Here is a 25,025-nt window from a genome sequence, read left to right on the forward strand (position 1 = left end):
TTTACTAAAAATATCACAAAATTTGATGTGCAATATTCTCAGATGTGCAATATTCTTAGATGTGTAAAACAAAATCTGTGTTTTACTGCATTGCTTTTATTTTTTTCATCAGTATCTTTACAGTGTTTTACAGCATGCACCTTAACAAAAGGTACTTCACTGCACTTTACATGTTTCACTCCTACCTATTTTTGCACCTCATGATGTTTGTTAAAGTGGGCATTTTACTTTTTCCTACAATGTCTTCTTAGGACTCATCCTGTGCCATATTACCTTCCCTGGCTTTTACTTATCCTTCTTTCTGTAGTTCACAAAGATTTATAGAAGTAACAGATGTAGTAACAAATACAGTAATTGCTTGAAATAAATCATCTATCACAATTCATTAACAGTCTAAGTCGTTACGTCTGTAATCATTTGAGCCCCGGCTTCAGCAGAACAGTCAGGGGTCTGTGTTTGCCTGAGCAAGGGCCTGAACCCCCAGCTGCAGGGGTGCTGTGTGTTGGCTGACTCTGCACTGTGACCTCGCCCCCCCCCCCCCACCCCAAAACAAAAGCTTTTAAGAGCAACACAAGGTAGGTGAAGAGAAGAAATCCAATATACTTGTGCAAATGACAAATATTGGGTTTATATTTAATTATGGGCAATGATTCACCAAACATGGATGTATTTGGACTGTGGAGAGAAATTGGAGTAAGTGGGAGAGCAGGGAACCGACTTATGTCTGCTTTTATATCTACTGTAGTTGATCCATCTATTATGAACACATGAAGTGTTAAATTGGCAGGGAATAAATAATCTTTTCCCTTTGGGGTTCATCTGTACTCATTTCATGTGGTTATTATTGTTAATTAACCATTTGCTGCAGGCTCAGTGTTATGTGGGGGGTGGGCTGGTGCAGGGGGTAGCACTGGTCCCTCACTCCCGGAACCAGGCTTCGAGTCTCTGCATTGGCCCCCTGTGTGTGCAGTTTGCTGTTCTCCCCGTGTCAGTGTGGGGTTTCCTCTGGTCACTCCACACAGTCCAAAACATGCTGAGGACCCCCCCACAACCCTGAGTAGGATGAGGGGTTACAGAAGATGGGGGGGTGTGGTCATTATTATGTTAATAATGTGATCTGCTACTGTACTAATTACTGTATTTATTAATTATTATTAATCTATAAATAGATCTTTGTGAACTACTGAGAGAACAAATAATGGATAACAAAAAGTGAAATAATTTTTCATCGTTAATGAATCATGATGTATAATTTACTTCAAGCAGGTAAAATATTTGTTACTACATGCGTTCATTTTGTAAACTTTTGTGAAGAACTGTAGGAACAAATAACGAAAAACACAAAAAGTGAATTATTGATATGAATAATGATGCTTGTTCAGTATTAATGAATAACATCTGTATGAAAAATACAGGAAAGGAAGTCAGAGAACTTACTTTTGGATTTCCTGTGGTCTTCAGGTCACTGAGAAGATGCAACTTGTCACTGATGAAAATCTTCAACTTGCCACTGAAAGAATGTGCTAAACTTTGGGGACCCAAGTAAAATGTGCATTTTCACTAGCATATTATTGCTTTACTGTAAGGAAAATATATTTAAAGGATTAATAGAAAATACTGTCACACAACAATGCAAAAAAATAAGGTTTTTAATCATTATATTTCATGGTGTAGTGTAGCATTAGTCAGCAGGGACAGGTGACATACTCTGTTTTCTCAGTATTCTAGGTAGCTTTCATTAAAGTTTTACATGTATGTGTAAAATGGATTATAAAGCTGCTATTTATGCATATTTAAACATATATTGTCCTGAGGACAGAAATGGCACTGATTAGATGGAATGGCCCCTATAATATTGTACATATTAGTGCAAATAAGTGAAGATTCTGGCAGCTTTCAACATCGATTGATCTATTGGACAGACTTGGGCTGAGCAGTGACAAGGATGAAGTGCAGCTGTGAGTACTGAGGTGAGGCAGGTCGGTCGTAGGGGCCTGGCTGCATCGCGGTACCAGAGTCCCACCTCACAGAAAACACATATTCGCTACTTGCTTTAATGGACGTTCTACAACTGTCAGTTTTCATTGGTGGGCGGAGGCACTTTTCTTTCCGGTCGATTTTCTGCTTCATCAACGACGCTGGTAACTCTGGACCAGAGGACTAGACCAGTATGGCTTTTCTACACCAGGTCTCTTCAACAGCTGCTAAGCATAACGATTAACGACGTACATTGAATAATTCCAGCATCACCCTCAGCTCCCAAGAGCGAGAGGGAAAAAGGCTTTAAGAAATATGTCTCGTCATTCATCGACAATTACAAAGGTAAGTTATGCGATGTAGAAACTGCAAAGTGCGGCTTTGACTTTGAGGTATCAGTCCACCTGCCTTAGTCTTCTTTTTATGAGGGACTTCATGTTGTTTGCTTTTCTTTGTTATAATGGATACTATCTTCTATGATGAATTTTATTGTAACACACTTTTTTTAAAAGATTGTCCTTGAAGACTCCAGCCCCGTTCAGCTCTCTGAGGCTGAATACTGGTGTCTGACTTTCAGTCTTGTGCAATCATAGTGCTGCATCGCTGTATCAAACTTCTCATAACTCACAGCTAAACATCACTGCTGCTCCACCTGTTTTTAGCTGCACAGAGACAGAACAACATTGGCACAAACCAAGAACTGTGGTAAGTTTTAAGCAGCATAATTTCCCTCTGAAATGCTTTTTCATTTTTCCTTTATTATTGCTAGGGTGTGAAGCTCGGCTGTGTGAGTGACATGGTGATGGTGTCTGCAAAGCCAAACAGAGGACGGTGGCCAATGGTGTCAAGTATGTATGTCTTGCTCACTTAAAACTAATTAAATCGACCAATTAAAATGTGCTTGTCTCACATTATAAATGTATGCTGTTGTCCAATTTGAATTATGATATGAAATCATTTGCAGAACAAGAGATGATGGTGTTTTACAAAAGATTTCTGTACAGTCCAGCTTGCGTGTTTGCATATGGGGAAAACGCTGGTGCTAATTGAGCTTGTATGGCTTCTTTTGGTAGCCACAGATGGATAGAACCAGGAAGGTGCAGTAGATACGAAAGCTGTTGGCAAGATCCCAGAGAGGCAGACGCACAGAGAGGTGCATTAGAAACAGAAGCAACACATCTATGGGCGCAAGTTTCTGTTAGAAATAAGAAATAAAATGAACTGAAATTAGCAAAAGCACTGCAAACGTGCAATTACAGTTTAACTGCATATATAAAAGTATATTTACCACCTAAATGAAATTGTTAAAAACGTAACTTAAATTGCAGCCTTTGTGATCACCTTTCCATTAATTCAAATTTCCATTAAGTACCAATAGTCTAAGGTTTCAGGCAAAAGTTTTATTTAGTATAGTATGCATTAATCTACCAGACCCTGATAAATTAACCCCAACGTGTAAGCTATGTTAACTTGATATTAACAACATACATTAATTAGACGTAATGAGGTACGTGTTGATTACAAAACGATTTTTCAGGACATGGACCTTCCTTGTGTAAAAACGAATGTCCTCCTCAGACCCGGCAAGATGTTCTAGGCCAAAACTTGGCTGCAGCTGCAGAGTTTCAATCTGCTGTTGCAGCTCCTGAATTTTTTTCTTCAAAATTTCATTCTCTTCTGCCAAGTCGGATGCCATCACTGTATGTGTCAAATCACGTATTTCTTTTACTTTTCTAAGTGCATAAGTGCATTCACATCCACACTCAACAATTTTAAGTACTGAACTACACAATTTGACACTCAAGGCAGAGTATTCTGAGGAAAAGTAAGGAAAGACTGGGAAGGATGGGCTGTGAATGGGCTCAAATGTGCAAAAAATAGAAATAGTGATACATTAAGTATTTAATGAGTGTATGAATAGTCATTAAAATGCAAAAGAATCTATGCCTACATAAAAATGTATAGCACCTTAACAAGATGACCCAACCCACTCGAATTCATCGTCCAATCAGAATGTTTCACTGTAGACATCGTCCTGTGCCAGTTAGGTAGACATCGCCCAACCCTACTGGCCGACAAAGTCCCTCAACTCTTCAGATAAAATGAACTGCGCCTGATCACCCATAATCTGGTGACTGATAACACAGATAACTTGGTGATCCAACAGGATCTGTCAGACTTGGGACCGTAGGCAAAACATATCAAATAAAACTCTATAGATCCTTCAGCCTTCTGTGTTCTTCTCCCCCAGTAATACCTCCTCTGGGTTTGGTTCATTGTGATCAGCAGGTGATGATGCCTCCACCTCCTGATTCTCATGTGATCCCTGCAAAAGTGTGTCAGATGATACATTTTATATTCTATTTTTGTCAAACCAACAATGTAGTCACCATGTAACAGAGAAGCTTTAAAATAACGAAACCAATTATTTCAAAAACGGTTAACATCCCACAGCGCAGGGAAACTTATATTTTATAAAAACAGGCAAAGTACAAAGACGTTACACAGAGTGCAAACAGTAGACAAATAAGTAAAAATAACATAATTTAGCAGGACTGAAAGAAGGTGAGAGCTCCCCTAGTGGCTATGGGAGGGCATTTCCATAGAGCAGATATTGTGTGTGGCAGCCTCATTGCTTTTAGATCACAAGTTGGAACAGAAGAACGAATCAAATCAATTTGCTCATTTAATACTTACATTTTTTATTTAGCTTGATTTTTGGAAGCCCATATTTAGAAACCCACCACAACTGAAAATGGAATGCCACAGATATTACAGATCCTGCAGAGGGCGCTGTTCCCTGCACTCTCATATCACAATAACCATACTGCTGCAGTATCAAATATTTGGCTGGGGACTTACGCTGTTGCTCCTTTTATCATTCATGTTGTTTATCATGATTAAAAGTGGAGAGTCAGACAGTTGTCCTGTGTGCAGGTCTCCCAGTGAGAGATGATCTGGCAGGATAAAGTGCAGAGATCCTCTGCAGGGGCACAAAGAGGGCTTCAAACCGTTAGATGACAGAAACACACCTGGCACTGGAGTGAAGGCGAGTGTGAAAGCCAAAGGTAAATGAATCCTCCCCCAACCTGAATCCATCCAGAAGAGTGGAAACAGAAGTGTGGTCCTGCACTCACCCTGGCATGTCATGCCAACCTGGCAGTGGGTCATGTGCTTCAGTAACTTCCTCATGTTGCAGCACTGGGACCTGGAGCATAACCACTCCTCCCCGTTGGCCTGTTCACGCCGCTGGCACTCTTGGGCATGGAGCAGAAGCAACAGCCTCCCCTGCATCAGCTCGAGTTTCCTCGAGTCAGCCTAGGGGACAAAGGTGGGGGCCACAACAACAATCTCATCAGTGGGGGTCACTGTGTTCTTTTCAGTCACCACAACAGCATTCATGCCATCAATGTCATGCATTTTGGTTCTGGGCTTGCAAACCTCTGTGTGAAATGAAATAATCCTTTATTTGCCATTTGTACAAGTTAAGAGTAAAGGTACATTGGGATGCCTCTCTCTGCCTACACCATCCTGCTCTCCATGAAACACACAGACATATATGTAGGTGAGAGCAACCTTGGGGGTCATAGCGCAGGGTCAGCCAGCATACAGCACCCCAGGAGCTGGGGGTTAAGGGCCTCGCTCAGGGGCCCACAGACATGTGACTATCCTGCGGAGGCCAGAGAGTAAGCTGGCTACCTTCCAATCACAGACCCAGAGGCTCAGCCCACTGAGCCACTCGCCGCCCCCTGTGTTCATTCATCACAATCAGAGCGGTTTCTGTGCGGCTGGAAAAGCTCGATATCTGAAGCGCCACTCAAAGCCCTTTCCCTCGAGTCCCCATCTGAACGTGGTCTGGGGCCCCTGCTGGTTTGGGGGGGGGGGGCAGCTCTCACCAGGTTTGCCACCTTGGGGGCACCCAAGAGCTGGGAGGAGGGACAGTATGTTAGGGAGGGGGGACTTGGTCTGGAGCTGGGTGCCAACCCTGCCCACACCAGTGACCCCTGTACCCCCAAGCTGTTGCCGTATGCCATGTCCATAGGGCGACCAGAAGGGGGCACTCTTCCCTCCGAGGCCCATCTGATGGGATGGCAATGCTTTTCTTTAGGGAGACACCGAGACACTTTCCAGTGTCATAAAAATAGTAAAACTAAGAATCCGACAATCTGCCAGCTGGCAGCAACTGTAAGGCTGAGCTGAGTGGACAGTGTCCCAAAGTGGACCTATCAGCACCACAGTCTGTGTGTAACCCTACAGATGAGGGTGTGAAGGCAGGTCCAAGCCAGGACACACTGGCTGGCATCAGAAGTGAAGGCGACATATGTTGATGAGAATATACATTATTATTTTTCAGATTCTGGGCCCCCTATAAAGTGCTGGGTGCCCTGAATCTGCCAGGGTATCCATACCCATCTGACACCCCTGACAGACAGTCAAAAGTTCTTTAAGACAAAGAAAAGAAAAAAGTAACATTCATATCACACAAAATATCAATTTAATGCCAGTGTATTCCAGGCCTAACCCAGCCTACGCTTCCGTCCACTGGTGGATTTAGGTATGGGCAGCACTGCAGTGTCTGCACAAAAAAAACAACTAAAAATATTGGAATGGTGACATTCGTATGAGTAGTTTTCTATCACTCATTTGCACCGGACCTCACCAATGATATCATGTCTCTGTGTTGTCAAATAACCTTGTGGGACTGGGCGATATGGGGGGGCTGACCTCAGGGCGCCCCACTAGAATCCCACAATAGGAGGAACAAGGGAAATCCATCAAATAGCACACCTCTAACATTACACTTTTACGCGCTGTCCTATGCGATCTCACACTACAATAACCATACTGCCGCAGTAAGGAACACTTGGTATGTTTTGTCCTTTGGTGAATGATGGTAAACACAAACCTTACATTTAGGTGTGCAAAGCCTTGATGTAAGTGTCAAATTATCACTGATAGGAGGTCAGCCTGGACTCCAGCTGACCACAGGGGTGAGTTATGGGGGCTGTGGAGGGGAGGACTTACATTGATGCTCATGTTCTCAGATGGCATGCAGATGGGACAGTCATCCTGTGTGCAGTTCTCCCAGTGTGAGATGATCTGGCAGGAGGAAGTGCAGTGCTTCACTGCAGGGGAACAAAGTGGGGTTCAAGCTGTTAGATGACAGTAACAGACCTGGCACTGGATCCTCCATCAACCTGAATCCACCCAGAATAGTGTAACAGAAGTGTGGTCCTGCACTCACCCTGGCAGGATGTACCGGCCTGGCAGCTGTCCCTGTGCTTCAGGACCCTCCTCATGGTGCAGCACTGGGGCCTGGAGCACGACCACGATTTCCTGTTGGTCTGCTTGCGTTGCCGGCATATGCGGGCATGCAGCAGGAGCAACAGCTGCTCCCGGATCAGCTTGCATTTCCCCAGGTCGGCCAGGGGGCCCGGAATGGTGGCTGTGGGAACCTGTGGCTGGAGCTGGAGCCATGGCAAAATGGGGGGGATGGGAGAATAATGATCTCATCAGCAAAACTCTGTGTGAAATGAAATGGTCCTTTATTTACCATTTGCAGAAGTATCAGTACAGGTACATTAAAGTGCTTCTCTTTGCGACCCCATCTTGCTCTCCATGAGACACAGACACATATGCAGGTGTTTACAGAACATATTTAAGGGGCCCTATAAAGTACTGGGCCCCCAGAATCTGCCAGGGTATCCATGCCCCTACTGTGGCCCCTGTAAAATACTGGGCCCCCTGAATCTGCCAGGGTACCCATGCCCCTACTGTGGCCCCTGAAAAGTGCCGGGCCCCCTGAATCTGCCTGGGTATCCATGCCCCTACTGTGGCCCCTGTGAGACAGTGGATGATTCTTTTAAGCAATAAGAAAAGAAAAAAGTAACATTCATATCATAAAAAATATGACTTGAATGCCAGTGTATCGCCATAAAGACCATTTATACATGACGCCAAAGCGTAGCTGTTCAAAAAACTGTCTGACTGTGCAAAACAGCCCTACGCTGAGAAAAGGAGCTTCAGTGAAGCAAAACATTTTCTGTCTCACTAAGCTCATGGACGTCAGTGTCTCATCACCTTCTATTGATTGGATAGTTACGGAATAACGTGTTTTACCCCCCCCCCCCCACCCCGAGTCTTTCCAATTATACAGGCTCTTGCACATTCTCAACACAAAGATGAGTGACGCATGCTTCACCATTCAGAGCATGAATCCACCCGTCAGGCAGAGATGGAAACTCCAGCAGGCGACTCCTAAAGCTGCACTCAAGTTAACATAAATAGACTTACAGTTTGACTCAGAAATTGTTCTTAACTAACTTCCGACTTAACTGAACCTCCTGGATAGAGACTCTTGAACATTAAAAATCTTCCATAATTTAATTAGGAGCTGAACATTTCTGCAGGAGCAAAGCCTTTTTTCCAACAAAAAAAAAAACAACAACAAACAAATCAGACAAGAGAAATTCACTTCTTCACCAATGTAATTAGTTTATGGAGGAGGAATTGGTATCTTTTACATGAGAGTCAGGAGGTAAAAATACTTTAATGTTGTCATCCACAGAATGCTGTTGCCGATCACCCTGCTCCCTGTCAATCACCTCCACACCTCCTCATACAGCGCATTGTAACTACACTACAACAACAACTACCCTTCCTGTACTCTTTCTTGGTTGACCTAATGCTCTGGGAAAGTCAGTGCTGCCAGTTATTGGAAACACCTAGTCAACATCCTTGCACATGTGCAGTCAACATGCACCGACACATGGCTTCCACCAGATATAAAAATTTGGGTTCTACACACACACACACACACACACACACACACACACACACACACACACACACACCATCCAGCGCAAACCCCTGATGATGAAATCTACATCACTCACTCACGTGGACCGAAAGTGAACGTGGAAAAAGTGATGTATGAATCGGCCTTAAGACTGCTCTTGGCCTGCTGCTGTGCTCTTATCCTCACTGAGATGTGGCTGTACAGGGGCATCGCCAACTCCGCGATCCGGCAGGAGGGGCTAATCACCTTCCGCGGCAACACAAACGTCTCTCTGTCAGGTAAGAGGCATAGCTGCGTGTTTACATCAACAACAACTGGTGCATGAAGGTAACGATCATCTCTGTCTGCTGCTCGGCCCTCGTGGAGGTTTTGGCAGCCAGATTCAGACCTTTCTACATCCCCACAGAGTTCAAAACAGTCCTCACTGCGGTTTACATCCCACCAGAGCTAGTGCTAATGGTGATGCTGGTAGAGCCCTGTGTGAACTCCATTGGATTATCAGCGAGCTTCAGACTCTCGGCAACGGATTCCTCATTGTCGCTTCGGCCTTCAGTAATGCATCATTAAAGTCAGTTTTATTGAAGGAAATCATGTTAAATAGTATATATACAAACAACCATTGTGCACATTCAAGGCCACACCCCTCCCCCAGCTCAGACACTCAGACCATATCTCTATCCTCCTGACTCCAGTCTACAGACCCATGCAGATCCTCATCTGACCAGCCCTGCAGAAGGAGAGAGCCTGGCCTCGGGGTGCTGTAACTGCACAACATTACTGCTTTGACCACACAGATTGGCACATCAGGGTAGCTGGCATCTATGGCAGATCAGTAGACTTGTAGGATTACGCAGCCTCAGTGACTGGCTACATCAGCAAATGAACTGAAGATGTTACTGTGTCCAAATCTGTCATCACATGTGCAAACCTGTGTCCCTGGTTATCTGCACAACTGCACAGTGACGCTGCTTAGAGGTCTGGAGACAGACAGGCTTATACTACAGCCAGAGGCCCAACTGTCCCTGGCAATTAAGGAGGCAAAGTACCTGATGAAGGGGAAAAAAACAGCAGCCACTTCATGAACTTAAAGGACACATGGCACATGTGGCAAGGAATTCAATACATCACTGACTACAAGCAACACCTCAGACCCACAGCAGTGAGGCCTCCCTGCCAGATATGCTGATGACTTCTATGCACAAGATGAGGCACAGAACAGGGAACCCATAAGGAAGACCCCCCCCCCCCCCCCCCCTCTGAACGACCAGGTACTTCGCCTATTCATTGCTGATGTCGGTTAGACTCTATGCAGAGTCAACCCATGGAAGGCAGCAGGACCTGACAACATCCCTGGCTGGGTGCTCAGAGACTGTGCTGACCGATTGGCAGACGTCCCCACAGACATCTTCAATGTATCCCTGAGCACAGCAGTGGTACCTCCATGCCTCAAAACAACAAGGATCATCCCAGTGCCCAAGAAGCCGACCATGTCCTGTCTCACTCACACCCATCATCATGAAGAGCTTCTAGAGGCTGGTATTGAGGCACATGAAGCCACAACTCCCACACTGACTAGACCCCCTACTTATCACCCAATCTGGACTAGATGTGATGCCATCTTCACTGCCCTCCCCCTCACCTGGACAAAAAGGACAGCTATGTCAGAATGCTGTTCATTAGCTTCAGTTCAGCATCCAACACAATCATCCCGCAGAAGCAGGTACAGGAAACATGTCATCCACCGTGCAAACAGCACTGAGGCAGACCCCTCCCACCCATCCCACAGACTGTTCATCCAATGCCACCTGGCAGAAGGTTCCGGTGCATCTGATACATCACTGCTAGACACTGAAACAGCTTTGTCTCCCAGGCAGTCAGGCTTCTCACTACCCTGCTGTCTCAACAGCCTCCATACTTACAGGGAAGGAGGAAGAGCACAAGGAACACAGATCTGCTACAGACACAATTATGTATAATAATCTGAGGGAAGATGGACAAACTGATGTAGAGAAACAAGCCCCAGGACACCAACCAGGGGGGCTGATGAATCTTTGACACCTACCAGTTGCAGCTCAGTATCTTGGAGTCTCTCAACCAAACCCAGCTGTCTTTTTAGTCTAAGAAAAAACATACAGTTATTACAACAGTGTTCAGAGGCCTGAATATCACATTTTAAGTAAAATGATCCTGTTTTTATGTGCTTCTTACTGATGCCCAGTATCACATTGAATTTAGGCAATTCTGGCAAGTACATGAAGTAACAGAATTAACTAAGGACAGGATAGGGCTGTCGCAATATCAGATTTTCACTACATGATTATCGTGTGCAAAAGAATTTAAGATGACAATATTGTTATGGTATATATAGAAATTTTTCATGAAATAATTATAATAATGCTACCAGTCAAATTAAATTTATTTATTTTGTTTGTCTTTTTTTGGCCAAATATCAATGTAGTGAAATGGAGAGTCTGTAACCAAAACTGTATAAAAACAAAGGAAAAGAGCAACTAAACTACATAGAGAGTGAAAAGACAATCAGGGCTAAAGCTGCCTTTTGCACTTCCTGCTGATCAGCACTTCCAGCTGATCAGCACTTCCTGCTGATCAGCACTTCCTGCAGGCTGGGCTGTCTAACATACCATCTTTTTTATGAAATCCTGTAGTGACTCCATTAATATAACGACATCGGGTTCATTTTACACACTGTGTGTAATTGATCTTCACCAGATATTCAGCCAGATATTCCAATGTTGGATTCTTTCTGTTCTCTGTCTGTCTAATAAAAGTTCTGTGTAGCACCTGCACTTTTCCCTCAGTGTGTGTTTATGCGTCTCGTTAGGTTCCCCAGTCAGGGTGGGGTGACCATATGTATCCCTGACAACTGCCACTATTATGCTGCAGCAAAGTCTGATGCCAACAGGACAAACAACTAGTGGAATGTATGTTATTTATTTTTTCCAATTTTATTTCCAAATCCCACTGATTTAGAGTGATATAAATATGGCTGCAACAAACACAAAACAACAAAACCCCAAACTTCAAATTTCAGGTCAGTGAACCAAAGCTATAAGTACATCAAAATACCATGATGCCAGCTTACAGTAATTTATAATATAAAGTAATATTTAACAAATTGGATATTTAGGTAACAATGCTGATCCAAACTGGAAATTGACAACTAGAGTGAACATATCGATATTTCACTTTATACTCAGTGGGTAACACTGGCACCTCACACCTCCCGGCTTGGGCTCTGTGTAGTTTGCATGGTGACTCAGTGGGTAACACTGGCACCTCACACCCCCCGGCTTGGGCACTGTGTAGTTTGCATGGTGACTCAGTGGGTAACACTGGCACCTCACACCTCCCGGCTTGGGCTCTGTGTAGTTTACATGGTGACTCAGTGGGTAACACTGGCACCTCACACCTCCCGACTTGGGCTCTGTGTAGTTTACATGGTGACTCAGTGGGTAACACTGGCACCTCACACCTCCCGGCTTGGGCTCTGTGTAGTTTACATGGTGACACAGTGGGTAACACTGGCACCTCACACCCCCCGGCTTGGGCTCTGTGTAGTTTACATGGTGACTCAGTGGGTAACACTGGCACCTCACACCCTCCGGCTTGGGCTCTGTGTAGTTTGCATGGTGACTCAGTGGGTAACACTGGCACCTCACACCCTCCGGCTTGGGCTCTGTGTAGTTTACATGGTGACTCAGTGGGTAACACTGACACCTCACACCTCCCACCTTGGGCTCTCTGTAGTTTACATTCTCTCCCCATGTTTCCCCAGATACTCCGGTTTCCTCCCAGTCCCAAAACATGAACATAGACCAACAAGATAAATATCCCATCATATGTGAATGTGTTTTGCTCTGTGGTGGACTGGCATCCTGCCCAGGGTGTCCCCTGCCTTGTGCTTCCTGTGACAGGTGTCAGGTTCACCATGACGGATGGATGGATGGATGAATTTTTTGTACATTAATTTCATTTTTTTCAGAAAAAATGACTTGCTCATATACAACAGAGAAAATCTCTACTTACTTTTCTTTTTTGGCCAACCCTATAATTACAAAAGATTAACAGTGTTGGAACTCAAAATACTAAGACATCAATAGGAGCTTATTGTAGCTGCCAGATTGCATGTAATGAGTAATGATAATGTGTAATGAGAACTAATGATTACTTGTGTATTTATAATTATTATACAATTATAATTACTGACAGTGGCAGTTTTCTGTATTACATAGATACATGGGCTGTATCACTAAGGATGTCTTTATATCATCTCCCTTCCTTAGTCAGGCTCCCCATTATAGTCTCAGTGCCCCTTACTGGCCAGGAGGCCATTATTCACCACTGGAAATAAAGGAAGAGCAAAAAAGCTCAAAACAATTAAACCAGCAGTGATATGAAATGTTACATCCTGAGCCAAACCATATAGTGAATTCATAATGATGTGAATACAAATGTAATATTCATCCAGGTTAAGTGCTGAGCATGTGGAGATGTAAACAAACTGGAAAGCCACCAAGATGCTGGAAAAGTCCCAGTACACATATTCAGCCTTTATGGTAAGTTATGCATCGTATCCCTGTTATACTTACAGTATGCAGACACCTCTATAACAAAGCGGCTAAAGAGGAAGACAGACCCAGAATTCAGGACAATCAGCCGTAGATCCAGTGGCTGTTTTCCTGTGTCTGAAATGACATCATCACAAAAATCACTGAGAGCTGAGGTCAGTAACTGAGCAGTAAGTGGCAGATATTAAACCACAGGAATCTATATTTTTCCTAAAGGGTTTGTACCATTTAGTTGTTTCGTTAAGTTTATATAGTAAAAGTAAAATATCTCAAATTTAGTGTATTTACCTGCTTTGAGTATTAATACTACAGCCAGGGCAACAGAATTCAGGAGAGGGAGAGCAAAAGTCCCTGATAAATATACATATTTACGGGGTTTGACTGAAAGGTAGAGAGAAAAGCATTAGTTATACAGCTACATACAGCGCTGTGATGGAGTATTTACCCTGATTTCCTCTATTTTTAACATCCATAACACTTAAATGTGTCTGATAACAAATACATTTAGTATAATACAATGAACATTCTACGTGCACAACACAGTTTTTAAATGATCATTTGATTCACTGAAGGAAGGGAAAAACTTAAAAATAAAATTAAAAAAACAAACAAATATTCCCCAAGACCCATAGCACCCATGTGACAAAATAATTCTCCCCCTTTGGCATCATTTGAGAAATTTAGCCCATTCTTCTCAATAGAATTGTTTCAGCATGCAGCCATATTGGAGGGTTTTTAAATATAAACTGCCCATTTAAGGTCCTGCCCCAATTTCTCAATGAGGTTAAAGTCAGTACTGTGACTAGGCCTCTGCAAACCTTTAATTTAGTTTCTTTTCAGTCATTCTTAGGTGGACGTGTTCTTGTGCTTAAGACCACAGACTCATGATGGACATTCTCCTTCAGTACTTTCTGTCAAACAGCTGAATTCATGCGTCCCTCAATTACAGCAAGTCGCCCAGGCCGAGCAGCAGCAAAGCCTCCCCACAGCATCACTCCGCCTCCACCATGTCTGACTGTGGCCATGATGTTCTTTGTGTGGAAGCTGTGTTAGCTACACGCCAGATGTAGCAGGACCCATGTCTTCTAAATAGCTCCACTTTTGCCTCACCAAGTCACAGAACATTCTACCAAAAGTATTGGAGGTAATCAAGGTGTTTTTTGACAAATGTTAGATGAGCCTTCATGTTACTCTTACTTAGCTGTGGTTTCTCCTTGCATCTCTCTCATGGACACCATTATAGTCCACTGTACCCCTTTCCTGATATATTTTATTGATTTTCTTTCTCAGGTCTTCAGGAAGCTCTTCTGATTGAGGCATGGTCTGCTGCTTCTTCAAACCCCTTATCCAGCTCCATATTGCTGTAATGCTTCTATTTAAGTGATGTGTAGGTTCCTCAGGGCTGGCAGCAATCAAGCTTGGGTGTGTCTAGCTTAATTTAACCCATTATCGTATAACCCATATTTAGATTTGGTTCTTAGGTTGATTGAGTGACCAATTGCTTTGTCACAGCACTATATACACAGTCAAATAGTCATTGGGTATTTTCATGAAACATATGTAATGGTAAATCATAATATTGTATTTAAAATATCAAACAGTATTCATTAAACAAAATATTTAAACAACTTATCAATGAAATTGTTGTTTAAAAATAATTTAAACGTAAAACAAATACGTACCAAGTAAATGTTCCCGCTCCCAGGATCGAAACAGGAATGTGACAGTCAGAATGTAGGTAAACACAAAATCGCAGATCTTTACAGGTCGTCCTGTGGTCAGCATTAGTTGCAGTTAATTTCAGTTTCTAACACAACAAAGTTTATTAATGAAACGAACAGCTTCTTGTCCCTCTGAAATCAGTAAATACATACAGTCAAAGTAAAAAGTGTGTGAACCCTTTGGAATTATCTGGTTTTCTGCATGAATTGCTCACAAAAAGTGATCTCATCTTCATCCAAGTCACAGATACTGAAATGCATAATGAGCAATAAGACAAAAATATTACTCTTTCATTCACTTGTACAAATGCATTCAATGTTCACAGTGCAAGTGGAAAAAGTAACTGAACTTTTGGATCAGACCTGCTTGACTAGTTGATGAACAGACACCCTCATATTATCCTGGAGAATTGGTTGATAAACTTAGGAATTCATTTTCCCCTCAGTGATGGCCAGCTGTCCAGGCCCTGACACAGCAAAGCAGGCCCAAATCATGATGTTCCCTGCATCATACATCACTGTAGAGTTTTGATGTTGATATGCAGGTGCCCTTTTTATACCAAATGAAGTTCTGCTTGTTCCTCCCAAATAGTTCAATTTTGGTTTCATCACTCGCAAAATATTTTCCCAGGACCATTGTGGAGTGTCCAAGTGCTCTATTGCAAACTTCAGATATGCAGCAATGTTCTCTTTGACAGCAGTGGCTTCCTCCTTGGTGTCCTGCCATGGGCTCCTTTCTTGATCTATGTTCTGCTTAATGTTGAATCATAAACAGAGATTTTAGCCAGTTCTAGTGACTTCCTCAAGTCATTTGCTGTCACTAGGGTTCTTCATTACCTTGTTGATGACTTTGCGTTGTGCTCTTGGGGTCGTCTTGGTGGGGCACCCACTTCTAGGCAGAGTAACCATAATACCAAATTGTTTCCATTTATAGTCAACCTGCCTATCAATAGACTGATGAATATCTAAAATACCTGAGATGACTTTGTAACCCTTTCCAGCCTTATGTAAAGTAATAGTTCGTAGCTCTTCAGAGAACATAGAGCTCTTTGTGTGATGCATGATTCCCATCTGGATTTGCTTCTTGTCAAAACCTCGAACTCAGACTTTTCAGTGTTTTTTATCAATCACAGTAATTCTAGGTCACACCTCTGAACTTGTTTCATTAAATGGACTCCAGGTTTGCTAAATTCTGACTGCAATGAGCTTTTTAAAAAGTTAGCTTAGGGTTCACTTTTTCCTTCAGTTTCACAGTTTTAATGATTTTTTCAATATGATCAAAAAAAGCTGTGTATCTTTAGTTATGAGACTGTTCATTATTGTGACATGAAGATACGACCATGTTTTATATGGGAATTTGACATAAATACAGAAAATTCCAACGGGTTTGCAAACTTTTGACTTTGACTTTATCTGAAGACACACAGAACAAGTTAATATCAAAACATCTTACACAGAATATATTACTGTCTATTTCATATTGATTACATCAAAGTTTATGCCTTTATTAGTATGGTGTAATCCAATGACAACTTCAAACTAGAAATGGTTATATTGCATTATTGCTAACAGCAGCTCGAAAAATATTTCTGATTTATAAACACTTTACAAACACCATTTACCAAATGATTGATAAATGATTAGAGCTCTATTACAGTGAAATGGTTTCCTTACAGTTAAAGGTTTTTCTTACCTTTGTCATTTTCTATAATCACACTTAGATACAGGAAATTTAATATCAGGTGAAGCAGGAAGAAAATCCCCAGAAGGATTTTCTGAGCAAAAACTGAAAAACAATAAAACACATAAAATAACAGATTAAATAAATATAACATACAACAGGCCCCATTAAACATTATCCCTCTGTGTACTTCTGGCAGTTATATCTTTGAGGGGTGGGAACTTACAGGGGGTGGGCAAAGTAATGGATACATCAGTATATTAATCTGAAGGAGCTAATAAGGAGTTTGGCCTCCTTTAGCTGCAATAATAGGTTCAGATCTTCATACAGTGTGGTCATGGAATCCTGATGTGTGCAGTGGGACATTGGGCTGATCTTCAGAGAGAAAATCCTCCAGATCTTTGCATGAATAACATGGAAATCGACTTCAAACACTGTGCTCCAGAACTTCCCATAAAGCTTTAATGGTGTTTAGATCTGGTGGCTGGGAGGCCAAGGAAGGCATCTGACATCATCCTGGTGCTCATGAAACCTCTCCTGAATGTGTTTAGCAGTGTGTATGGGGGCATTATCATCTTGGAATGAGGGAACATCATGAGGGAACAGTGTCTGAGCCACAGGGAGCAGCTGCTCTTGTAAAAAGCCCTCATGTTCCTTGGCTGTTATAGCACCATGCAGAGCATCATCAGACCTAATGACTCCACAAGATGGCTGCCCACACCAATAGACACTGTGGGCTGATGGTGTGCTTTGATTTTCTTTAGATGTAACCCCATCCAGAGGCTCTGCAATACTTACCTATTGAGCACACTGTGCAATACTGCACTGCTGAACGCACTCTGCAGTACTGCACTAGTGAGCACACTGCAATACTGCTCTGCTGAGCACACTCTGCAATACAACACCTCAAAAAACAGTGGTTCATTGATGCATTGGCAGATGCATTGGCCCCTTAAGTTATTGTGCATCGTAATTTTCATGAAAATAAGAACTCCACCACATACCCCTGTTTATGTTAGCAGCTTACACCTCCCTCAGGAAAAGAGACCCACCCCCCACATCAAGAAATGTTATAACGTGGCCTGAAGGTGCATCCTCACAGCTGCAGGACTGTTTTGAAAAACATACCCTTCACCCTTCATTCGCCGTTCACTCCACCTCCCCGCCCCTGACTCGTCACACGCCCCTGACTCGTCACACGCCCCTGACTCGTCACACGCCCCACTCGTCACTTCAATCCCCAGAGTTGAAAAACCCGCCAGTCAGAAAGCTGGACAGCTCTGCTCATTTGATCATTGATGTTGGATTGCTTTGTTGGATTCGTATCACTGTGTATGACTTGGTTGGTTTATTTGCTTTTCTGATTTTCGCTTCGCCCTTCTCTGCACCTTCACTCCGTGTGACTGTTTTGCTACTCGGTATCAAATTCTTGCTCGGGTCTTTGGTTTACGTCTTCTCATGCCCCTCAGATTTCAACTCTTTGATCTGTGTGTATGTTCTGTGTTTGTTTCAGGTGCGTAAGGAGTGACTATCAATTTTTGTTTTGCTAGCATGTATTATTTGCTGTTTAGTCAGTTAGGGAGTTAGAACGTAAGGACATAAGACCATGAGAAATTTACAAACGAGCGGAGGCCATTCGGCCCAAAGGGCTTGTTTGGGGAGAACTTAACTAATAGCTCAGAGTTATTAAAATCTTATCTAGCTCTGATTTAAAGGAACCCAGGGTTTTAGCTTGTGCTACACTAGCAGGAAGACTATTCCTACTCTAACTACATGCTGTGTAAAGAAATGCTTCCTCAGATTCGTTTTAAAATATTCTCCCATTAATTTTCACTTATGGCCACAAGTTCTAGTATTTAAACTAATATTGAAGTAGCTATTTACCTAAACAGCATTAGCTGTAGAGTTTGTTGTTTGGTTTCTCTTATCTTGACACTTATGGTTTCTCTTATCTTGACAGGTAAGTTTAGCTGTGGGTTGTGTTCAGAAGCTGGGTTTTGTTTGTTATTATAGCTGTGGTCACTCATGAGATCTTTTGCACCGGGGTTATTTATTCTTTCTCCATCTTGTGCCAATAAAATATTAAAAAAACAGGACAATACCCCTTTGTCTACTTGTGTTCCCTTGTTCGTCACACCCTCTCTTTCCTTCACTCCACTTCCCCTTTCCTTTTCATTCTGTTATGTCCAAACCCTACACTGGGCACCAAGGATGACTGCAGAGGTTCACATATTTCTGAAAACCCGGAATGCAGCCTTCAGATCCAGGGACCAGGTTGCTCTCCACTCAGTGTGGGCTGATCTATCGCGAGGATCAGAATGGCTAAATGGGCCTATGCTGGAAAAATCAGTGGCTACTTCATGAACACCAGAGACAGCAGGCAGTTGCGGCAGGGAATCCAGGCCATAACTGATTATAAACCCGACTGCAGATTGATGACAGTGACACTACACTTCCTGACCAAGGCCAAGGCAGGGAGAGACTGAGATAAGACCTGAAACAGACTAATGTTTGAATCTAAATAACATGATACACTATAAAATGTGAAGCATTGGCAACATTTTGGGACTAGGCAGTATGGCCTAAAATTTGTGTCACAGTATAATTTGAACCATGGATGTTCAATATAACATGCTTCTATAAAAATATAACATTTTGTCAAATAAGGCGCACCTCACAGTACTGTGTTAACAAACATAAGAACATAAGAACTATACAAACGAGAGGAGGCCATTCGGCCCATCAAGCTCGCTTGGGGAGAACTAAACTAATAGCTCAGAGTCGTTAAAATCTTATCTAGCTCTGAATTAAAGGAACCCAAGGATTCAGCTTGCACTACATTATCAGGAAGGCTATTCCATACTCTGACTACACACTGTGTAAAGAAGTGCTTCCTTAAATCCAGCTTGAAATGTTCTCCCGCTAACATATGAATATTAAGCCTTTGTGATAAATATTGATGCTTTACGATGAGTGGTCTTGACTGGTTTTGAAATAAAACATCAAGTCTTTTATGTCCAAGACCAAGACAAGAATGAGTCAAAATATAGTCGATTCTAAGATGAGACCAAGACTGCAAAAAAATGGTCTCCAGACCAGGACCAGTTTCAAATACTTCAATACTACCTTAAGCCAGGCCACTAGTTCCCAAGTGCTTCAAAACCAGTACAGTCAATCCAGTAGCAAAGAGAACATCTACAACCTGCTTGAACAACTACAATCCTGTTACACTGATGGTGATTGCAAATGAAATACTTATAACGACTCAGTGAAAGTCACACGATAGCAGACCTTCCCATTTTGTTGGATCCACACCAGTTCGATCATCCTAACCAGTCTATAGAAGAGGCTGTATCTTCCATACTCCATATAGTTGCTGTGTCACTTGGACAATACAAATCCTTGTCAGAATGCTGTACACAGACTTTAGCTCTGCAGAACCATAATTCCACACAGGCTGGATAAAACACATTCCCTGCCTGGTCTCAGCACCTTCACCTGTTGCTGGATCATGGATTTCCTGATAGAGACCTCAGACAGTCCAGGTTGCCAGCAGAACTTCAGGCTCCATTATGGTGAATACAGGGACCCCCCAGGGGTATTTACTCAGCCCACTGTTCTTCACGCTGTTAACTCATGACTGATCTGCTAAATTCACCATGAACCAGATCATCAGGTTTGCTGACAGTATGACTGCCATGGGACTTATCAGTAACAATGATGAGACAGCATACAGACAGGAGGTCAACAATCTAGCAAGCTGCTGCAAAGATAACAACCTGGTCCTCAACATCAACAAAATCAGGGAGATGATTGTGGATTTCAGGACTCCCATTAGCCAAACACCACTCAGCATTAGTGGCTTCACAGTGGAGACGTGGAGAACATTAAATCCCTGGGAATCTGCATCTCTGACAGACTCACTTGGTCCTTGAATTGTAATAAGATCATCAAATGGGCCCAGCAGAGACTGTGGGTCCTCAGGAAGCAGAAACAGGCAAAGCGCCCCCTGACATTCTCACCACCTTCTACAGAGGTACGGTCCAGAGTGTTCTAACATACTGCATCTCCAGCTGGTATTCCAGATTACACAGAGACAGGCATCAAAGGGTTACAGGGGCGGAGAGGATTATTGGAGTGTCTCTGCCCTCTGACCAGGAGCTGATCCAGGGGAGATGCCTTCAAAGGCTACACAGCATTGAGAACGACCCAAACCACCCTCTCAGCAGTTTCTGTGTACCCCTGTAAATAAAGCAGGAGGTGCTGTAGCATCAGAACCGGAACCACTAGGCTCTGCAACTGCTTTATTATACATTAAGTGTAATGAGAACTGGTTCACTCTAAACTACTGCCTGTTTGCATATCTGTACTACTTTACCGGGCACAAGTCACATTACTATCACTGAGTTCCTGCTTTTATGTTGTTAAGTGTTTTCTAATTTCACACATGACCATAGAGAAACACTTTTGATTTTGCCATATATTTAATAATGTGTGGTTGAAATGACAATAGAGCTGGATCTGAATCTGAATGTAAGAAAAGGGTGACAGATGATGCATCAGACCATGTTTCTCTTTCCCATTGTTCAGGGCTCCATGTTCTGAGCTCCTTACACCAGGTTATGTGTCTCTGTTCACTGGCCTTGGATAGAACCTGGTTCTGAATGGCAGCCCTGCCATAAATCCCAGCGAACGTTTTGCCCAGGGGCCCACACAACCTATAATTCATCCCTGCATGAAGATATGGTGTATAATGTTATGTGGTTTATCATTCACAGCTGTATTACCCCACCATTTTAAATAGAGTCTGACTGGAATGCTAACAGTTAGCAATGGAATGGTAACAGTAGGAGAGGTCCTAGGACAATTATAGGGAGATGAGGCCAGGAGGCACCAGAATAATGAGGAGAAAGGCTGATGTGAGGCTGTAAGGTGTCACAGACTCAGGAGTTTCTATCATGGGGGTAACGCATGGTGCAGGCAGAATAAGCAGTGGGCGATCCACTGGCGGCTCAGTGGGAACACAGGGGTTTATTAACAGAATCAGAAAACACTGGAAAACAGACCACGAGGGGTCATAGCTAAAAAGGGGTATAAAGTAAGCTGATAGAACAAAAGGATCTATGAAGGGGAACTGGATTCACCGAGAACAGGCAGGGAATCAAAAATAACAAACAGTAAATCAGGGAACCACAGTCAACAAGAACACCATCATCAGAAATAACACCAACAACAAATGGCTCCACGCAGAACAGACCAGGATCAGGAACCTGTATACAGAGACTAAGAAGAATAACAGAGGACAGGTGAGAACAATTAACAAGGCCTGGAAAAACAGGTTATAGATTAAACTAATAATTAAATCAAGGAACTCAGAAACTAACACGGAAACTTAGAAACAGAATATACCGAAGACAAGTAACACATAATCACAAACACAGGCACCTAGCAAAACCCAAAACAAAAAACGCAAACCACAAAACTCAGGAAGTAGCAAAACAAATGACAAAAGGAAACAAAATCTATTAAAGTCAAACAGAGGTGACTGGATTCAAACACAAGACAACAGGGTTTAGAAATAACCACATGCTCAACTCATTGAGTCATGGGGCAGTGCAGGGAGGAGGGGAGACACACTAACACACTCACAACGAGGAGGACAGGATGGCCAGCGACATCTGCTGGCCAAATGGGGAGGAGACATGAAAGACTGTGACAGATGGGTGCAGACATTGACAGTAAGGCAGCTGAGGAGAGAGAAGGGAGGAGAGGCGACACTTAGGAGAGGCTGCAGTCTCAGCCGCATGGGGAGGATCTTGCTGAATAAATAAAGGGCTGATTATGGCTCATCATGGAGCCTCCAAAGAACCAGGAATAAGCAGCAAAATACCAGGGAGACATTCATGGTGATAAACTGTAATAATGTATCTTCATGGTCATAGATAAGAAGGTTCTAAGGGAGACATTCATGGTGATAAACTGTAATAATGTATCTTCATGGTCATAGATAAGAAGGTTCTAAGGGAGAAATTCATGGTGATAAACTGTAATAATGTATCTTCATGGTCATAGATAAGAAGGTTCTAAGGGAGAAATTCATGGTGATAAACTGTAATAATGTATCATCATGGTCATAGATAAGAAGGTTCTAAGGGTGTGAAGTGTTTTTATGTACAATGTAGGTCAGTTTGTATACTTTTGAGAATAGGGAAAATAGAAATTAAGGAAAATACTTAAATTTTGCTAAAAATAATCATGAAATGAATATTTCAATAAGTTTCATTATGCAATGTGTTACAATTTTAAACTGCATATAAAGAGGGGAGAGTTAAATTTTGAGAATTACATGGATTTTAATTGTACTCTGATGACTCATTTTAAAGGGTGACTCATGTAAATTATCAGTGACAAACAGGCTGAATATGGTTCAGTACAATGTTTCATACTTACAGTAAAATCCCTCCAAGCGCTTTTTTTCAATAAATAATAAATAATCCTTGATAATGATGCAGGCAGAGATTCCCAAAGAAGCTACTGAAATCGAAATTGAATATTCTGAAAAGAAAAAGATCACGTTAGTCTGTGGTGTATAATTATCCACACTAGTGCCTTATCCTATGATATATGAATATAAAATGTAACATCATGACTGTGTTTAATAAATCAAAGCTTTTCCTCATTTAAACACTCGCTGTCTTTCCTTCTGCTCCCTTTATAAAGGTACAATTCACACATTCCCAGTCACATGACACCAGGGTTGGGTTGTACTGGAATACAGGTACCTGTGTTACATATTCAGAATACAAAAATGTGTTTGCTGTGTTCAGCTCATGTTATGTTTATGAAACAGTATTTGAGAATACAGACACTGTATGGGATTTAAGAGAAACTGTGTTGATCCCAAGGGGAAATTCTTCTGCAAATAGCAGCAAGTGTGAAGAACACAGACAGAGATACATACAGTCCCAAACAGACAAAGTGCAAAGACAGTACAGAATGAAAACAAGTGAACCTGGAACCAAGGAATTAAAAAGTACACAATACAAAAATAAAACATCCTGAAAAACAGGATACTGGAATATTAAGAAAATGAGTAAATATTATTATTTATTCTTAATACACTAATGAGCCAAAACATTATAACTCCCCCCACGTGATGTGAATGATGTTGAGTTTCTGGTGAAAACGGCGCATGTGAAGGTCTGGGATATATTACACAGCATTTGATACTTTTAGCTGACATGTTGAATGCAGAATAAATGGGCCGAGATAATGATCTGAGTGGCTTTGACAAGAACCGAATCTTTATGGTCAGACGACTGGGTCAGAGCATCTCCGATACAGCAAGGCTTATGGGGAGCTGACAGCCAGCCGTGGTGAGAAGCTACTGAGAGTCTGAGGAGGGAAAAACCACGACCTGCTGACAGGGTGTTGGGCGGCCATGACTGATCGATGTGAGATGTGAGTGAAGGCGATCCTGTCTGGGACAAACCAACAGAGGGGTGACTGTGACACAAATGGCAGATAATTTTGATGATGGTCACAGGAGTAACGTGTCACGACACACAGGGCGTTGAACCCTGCTGTACCTGGGGAGGACATGGTCAGGATGGTAACTCTGTCTACCACCCAATCTGCTGGGGGTGTGACCAGCTTGGCCACCCGGTCAGGGAATGACCCATGCAGGGCCAAGCGCAGGGAAACAGTGCAGGGTCCATGTAGAGGGGACTGTATGCAGCCCTAACACACTCATCCCATCACCACCTGCTTCAGGAGGGGCCCAGCAACACAGAGGGGGGAGTCTGACCCCGTTCCCCCCAGAAGCTTATGATGATGCCCCCCGGTGGCAAGCTGGGTCACACCTGTGCTTGGGACTTTTGCCATGTCCCTGTCACAGTGGAGGGAGTCCCCTACTCCACCATAGTGGACATGAGGGGGGGGGGACCATCACACTGGTGAGGCCCGACGTGGGGCTGCCTGGACTCAGCTGAAGCCGACCCCTGTGCACATGGTGACCGGTGAGGTGACCCACCATGAGAGGGAGGGGGATGCTGTCTGTGGCTCTCAGGGGCAAGACGGTGCATCACCCAGTGTGGGTGGCAGCAGTGCAGGACCCCTGCATCCTGGGTTAGACTCCCTCAGGGCTACAGGCTGCTGGTTAGACCTAGAGTGCGAGACTCTGAGCTTCTGGGGGGGGGGGCTACCATCACCCCGGCACCTGTGGTCACTAAATTGTTTACGGCTGGAATTGCATTTGT

The 25,025-nt window shown here is 43.0% G+C and overlaps 2 protein-coding genes across 2 annotated transcripts in view; both read right to left on the reverse strand.

Moving 5' to 3' along the window:
• Positions 1–25,025, reverse strand: part of LOC125705360 (uncharacterized) — a 311,911-nt gene that overhangs the window by 78,966 nt on the left and 207,920 nt on the right. Inside the window, exon 15 of the mRNA XM_048971904.1 lies at positions 4,169–4,184. The gene's annotated coding sequence lies outside the window, so the exon portion shown is untranslated. The remainder of the gene's footprint in view (positions 1–4,168; positions 4,185–25,025) is intronic.
• Positions 3,358–25,025, reverse strand: part of LOC125705348 (uncharacterized) — a 99,443-nt gene continuing 77,775 nt past the window's right edge. Inside the window, exons 13-24 of the mRNA XM_048971877.1 lie at positions 23,218–23,322; positions 16,780–16,872; positions 15,048–15,137; positions 13,654–13,746; positions 13,387–13,482; positions 12,824–12,842; positions 10,839–10,893; positions 7,223–7,445; positions 7,003–7,103; positions 5,115–5,295; positions 4,840–4,960; positions 3,358–4,303 (exon numbers count right to left, since the gene is read on the reverse strand). Coding sequence (XP_048827834.1) covers positions 4,878–4,960; positions 5,115–5,295; positions 7,003–7,103; positions 7,223–7,445; positions 10,839–10,893; positions 12,824–12,842; positions 13,387–13,482; positions 13,654–13,746; positions 15,048–15,137; positions 16,780–16,872; positions 23,218–23,322 — 1,139 coding nt within the window. The 3' untranslated portion in view covers positions 3,358–4,303; positions 4,840–4,877. The remainder of the gene's footprint in view (positions 4,304–4,839; positions 4,961–5,114; positions 5,296–7,002; positions 7,104–7,222; positions 7,446–10,838; positions 10,894–12,823; positions 12,843–13,386; positions 13,483–13,653; positions 13,747–15,047; positions 15,138–16,779; positions 16,873–23,217; positions 23,323–25,025) is intronic.

This window comes from Brienomyrus brachyistius, chromosome 12, assembly GCF_023856365.1.
Source record: "Brienomyrus brachyistius isolate T26 chromosome 12, BBRACH_0.4, whole genome shotgun sequence".
NCBI lineage: Eukaryota > Metazoa > Chordata > Actinopteri > Osteoglossiformes > Mormyridae > Brienomyrus > Brienomyrus brachyistius.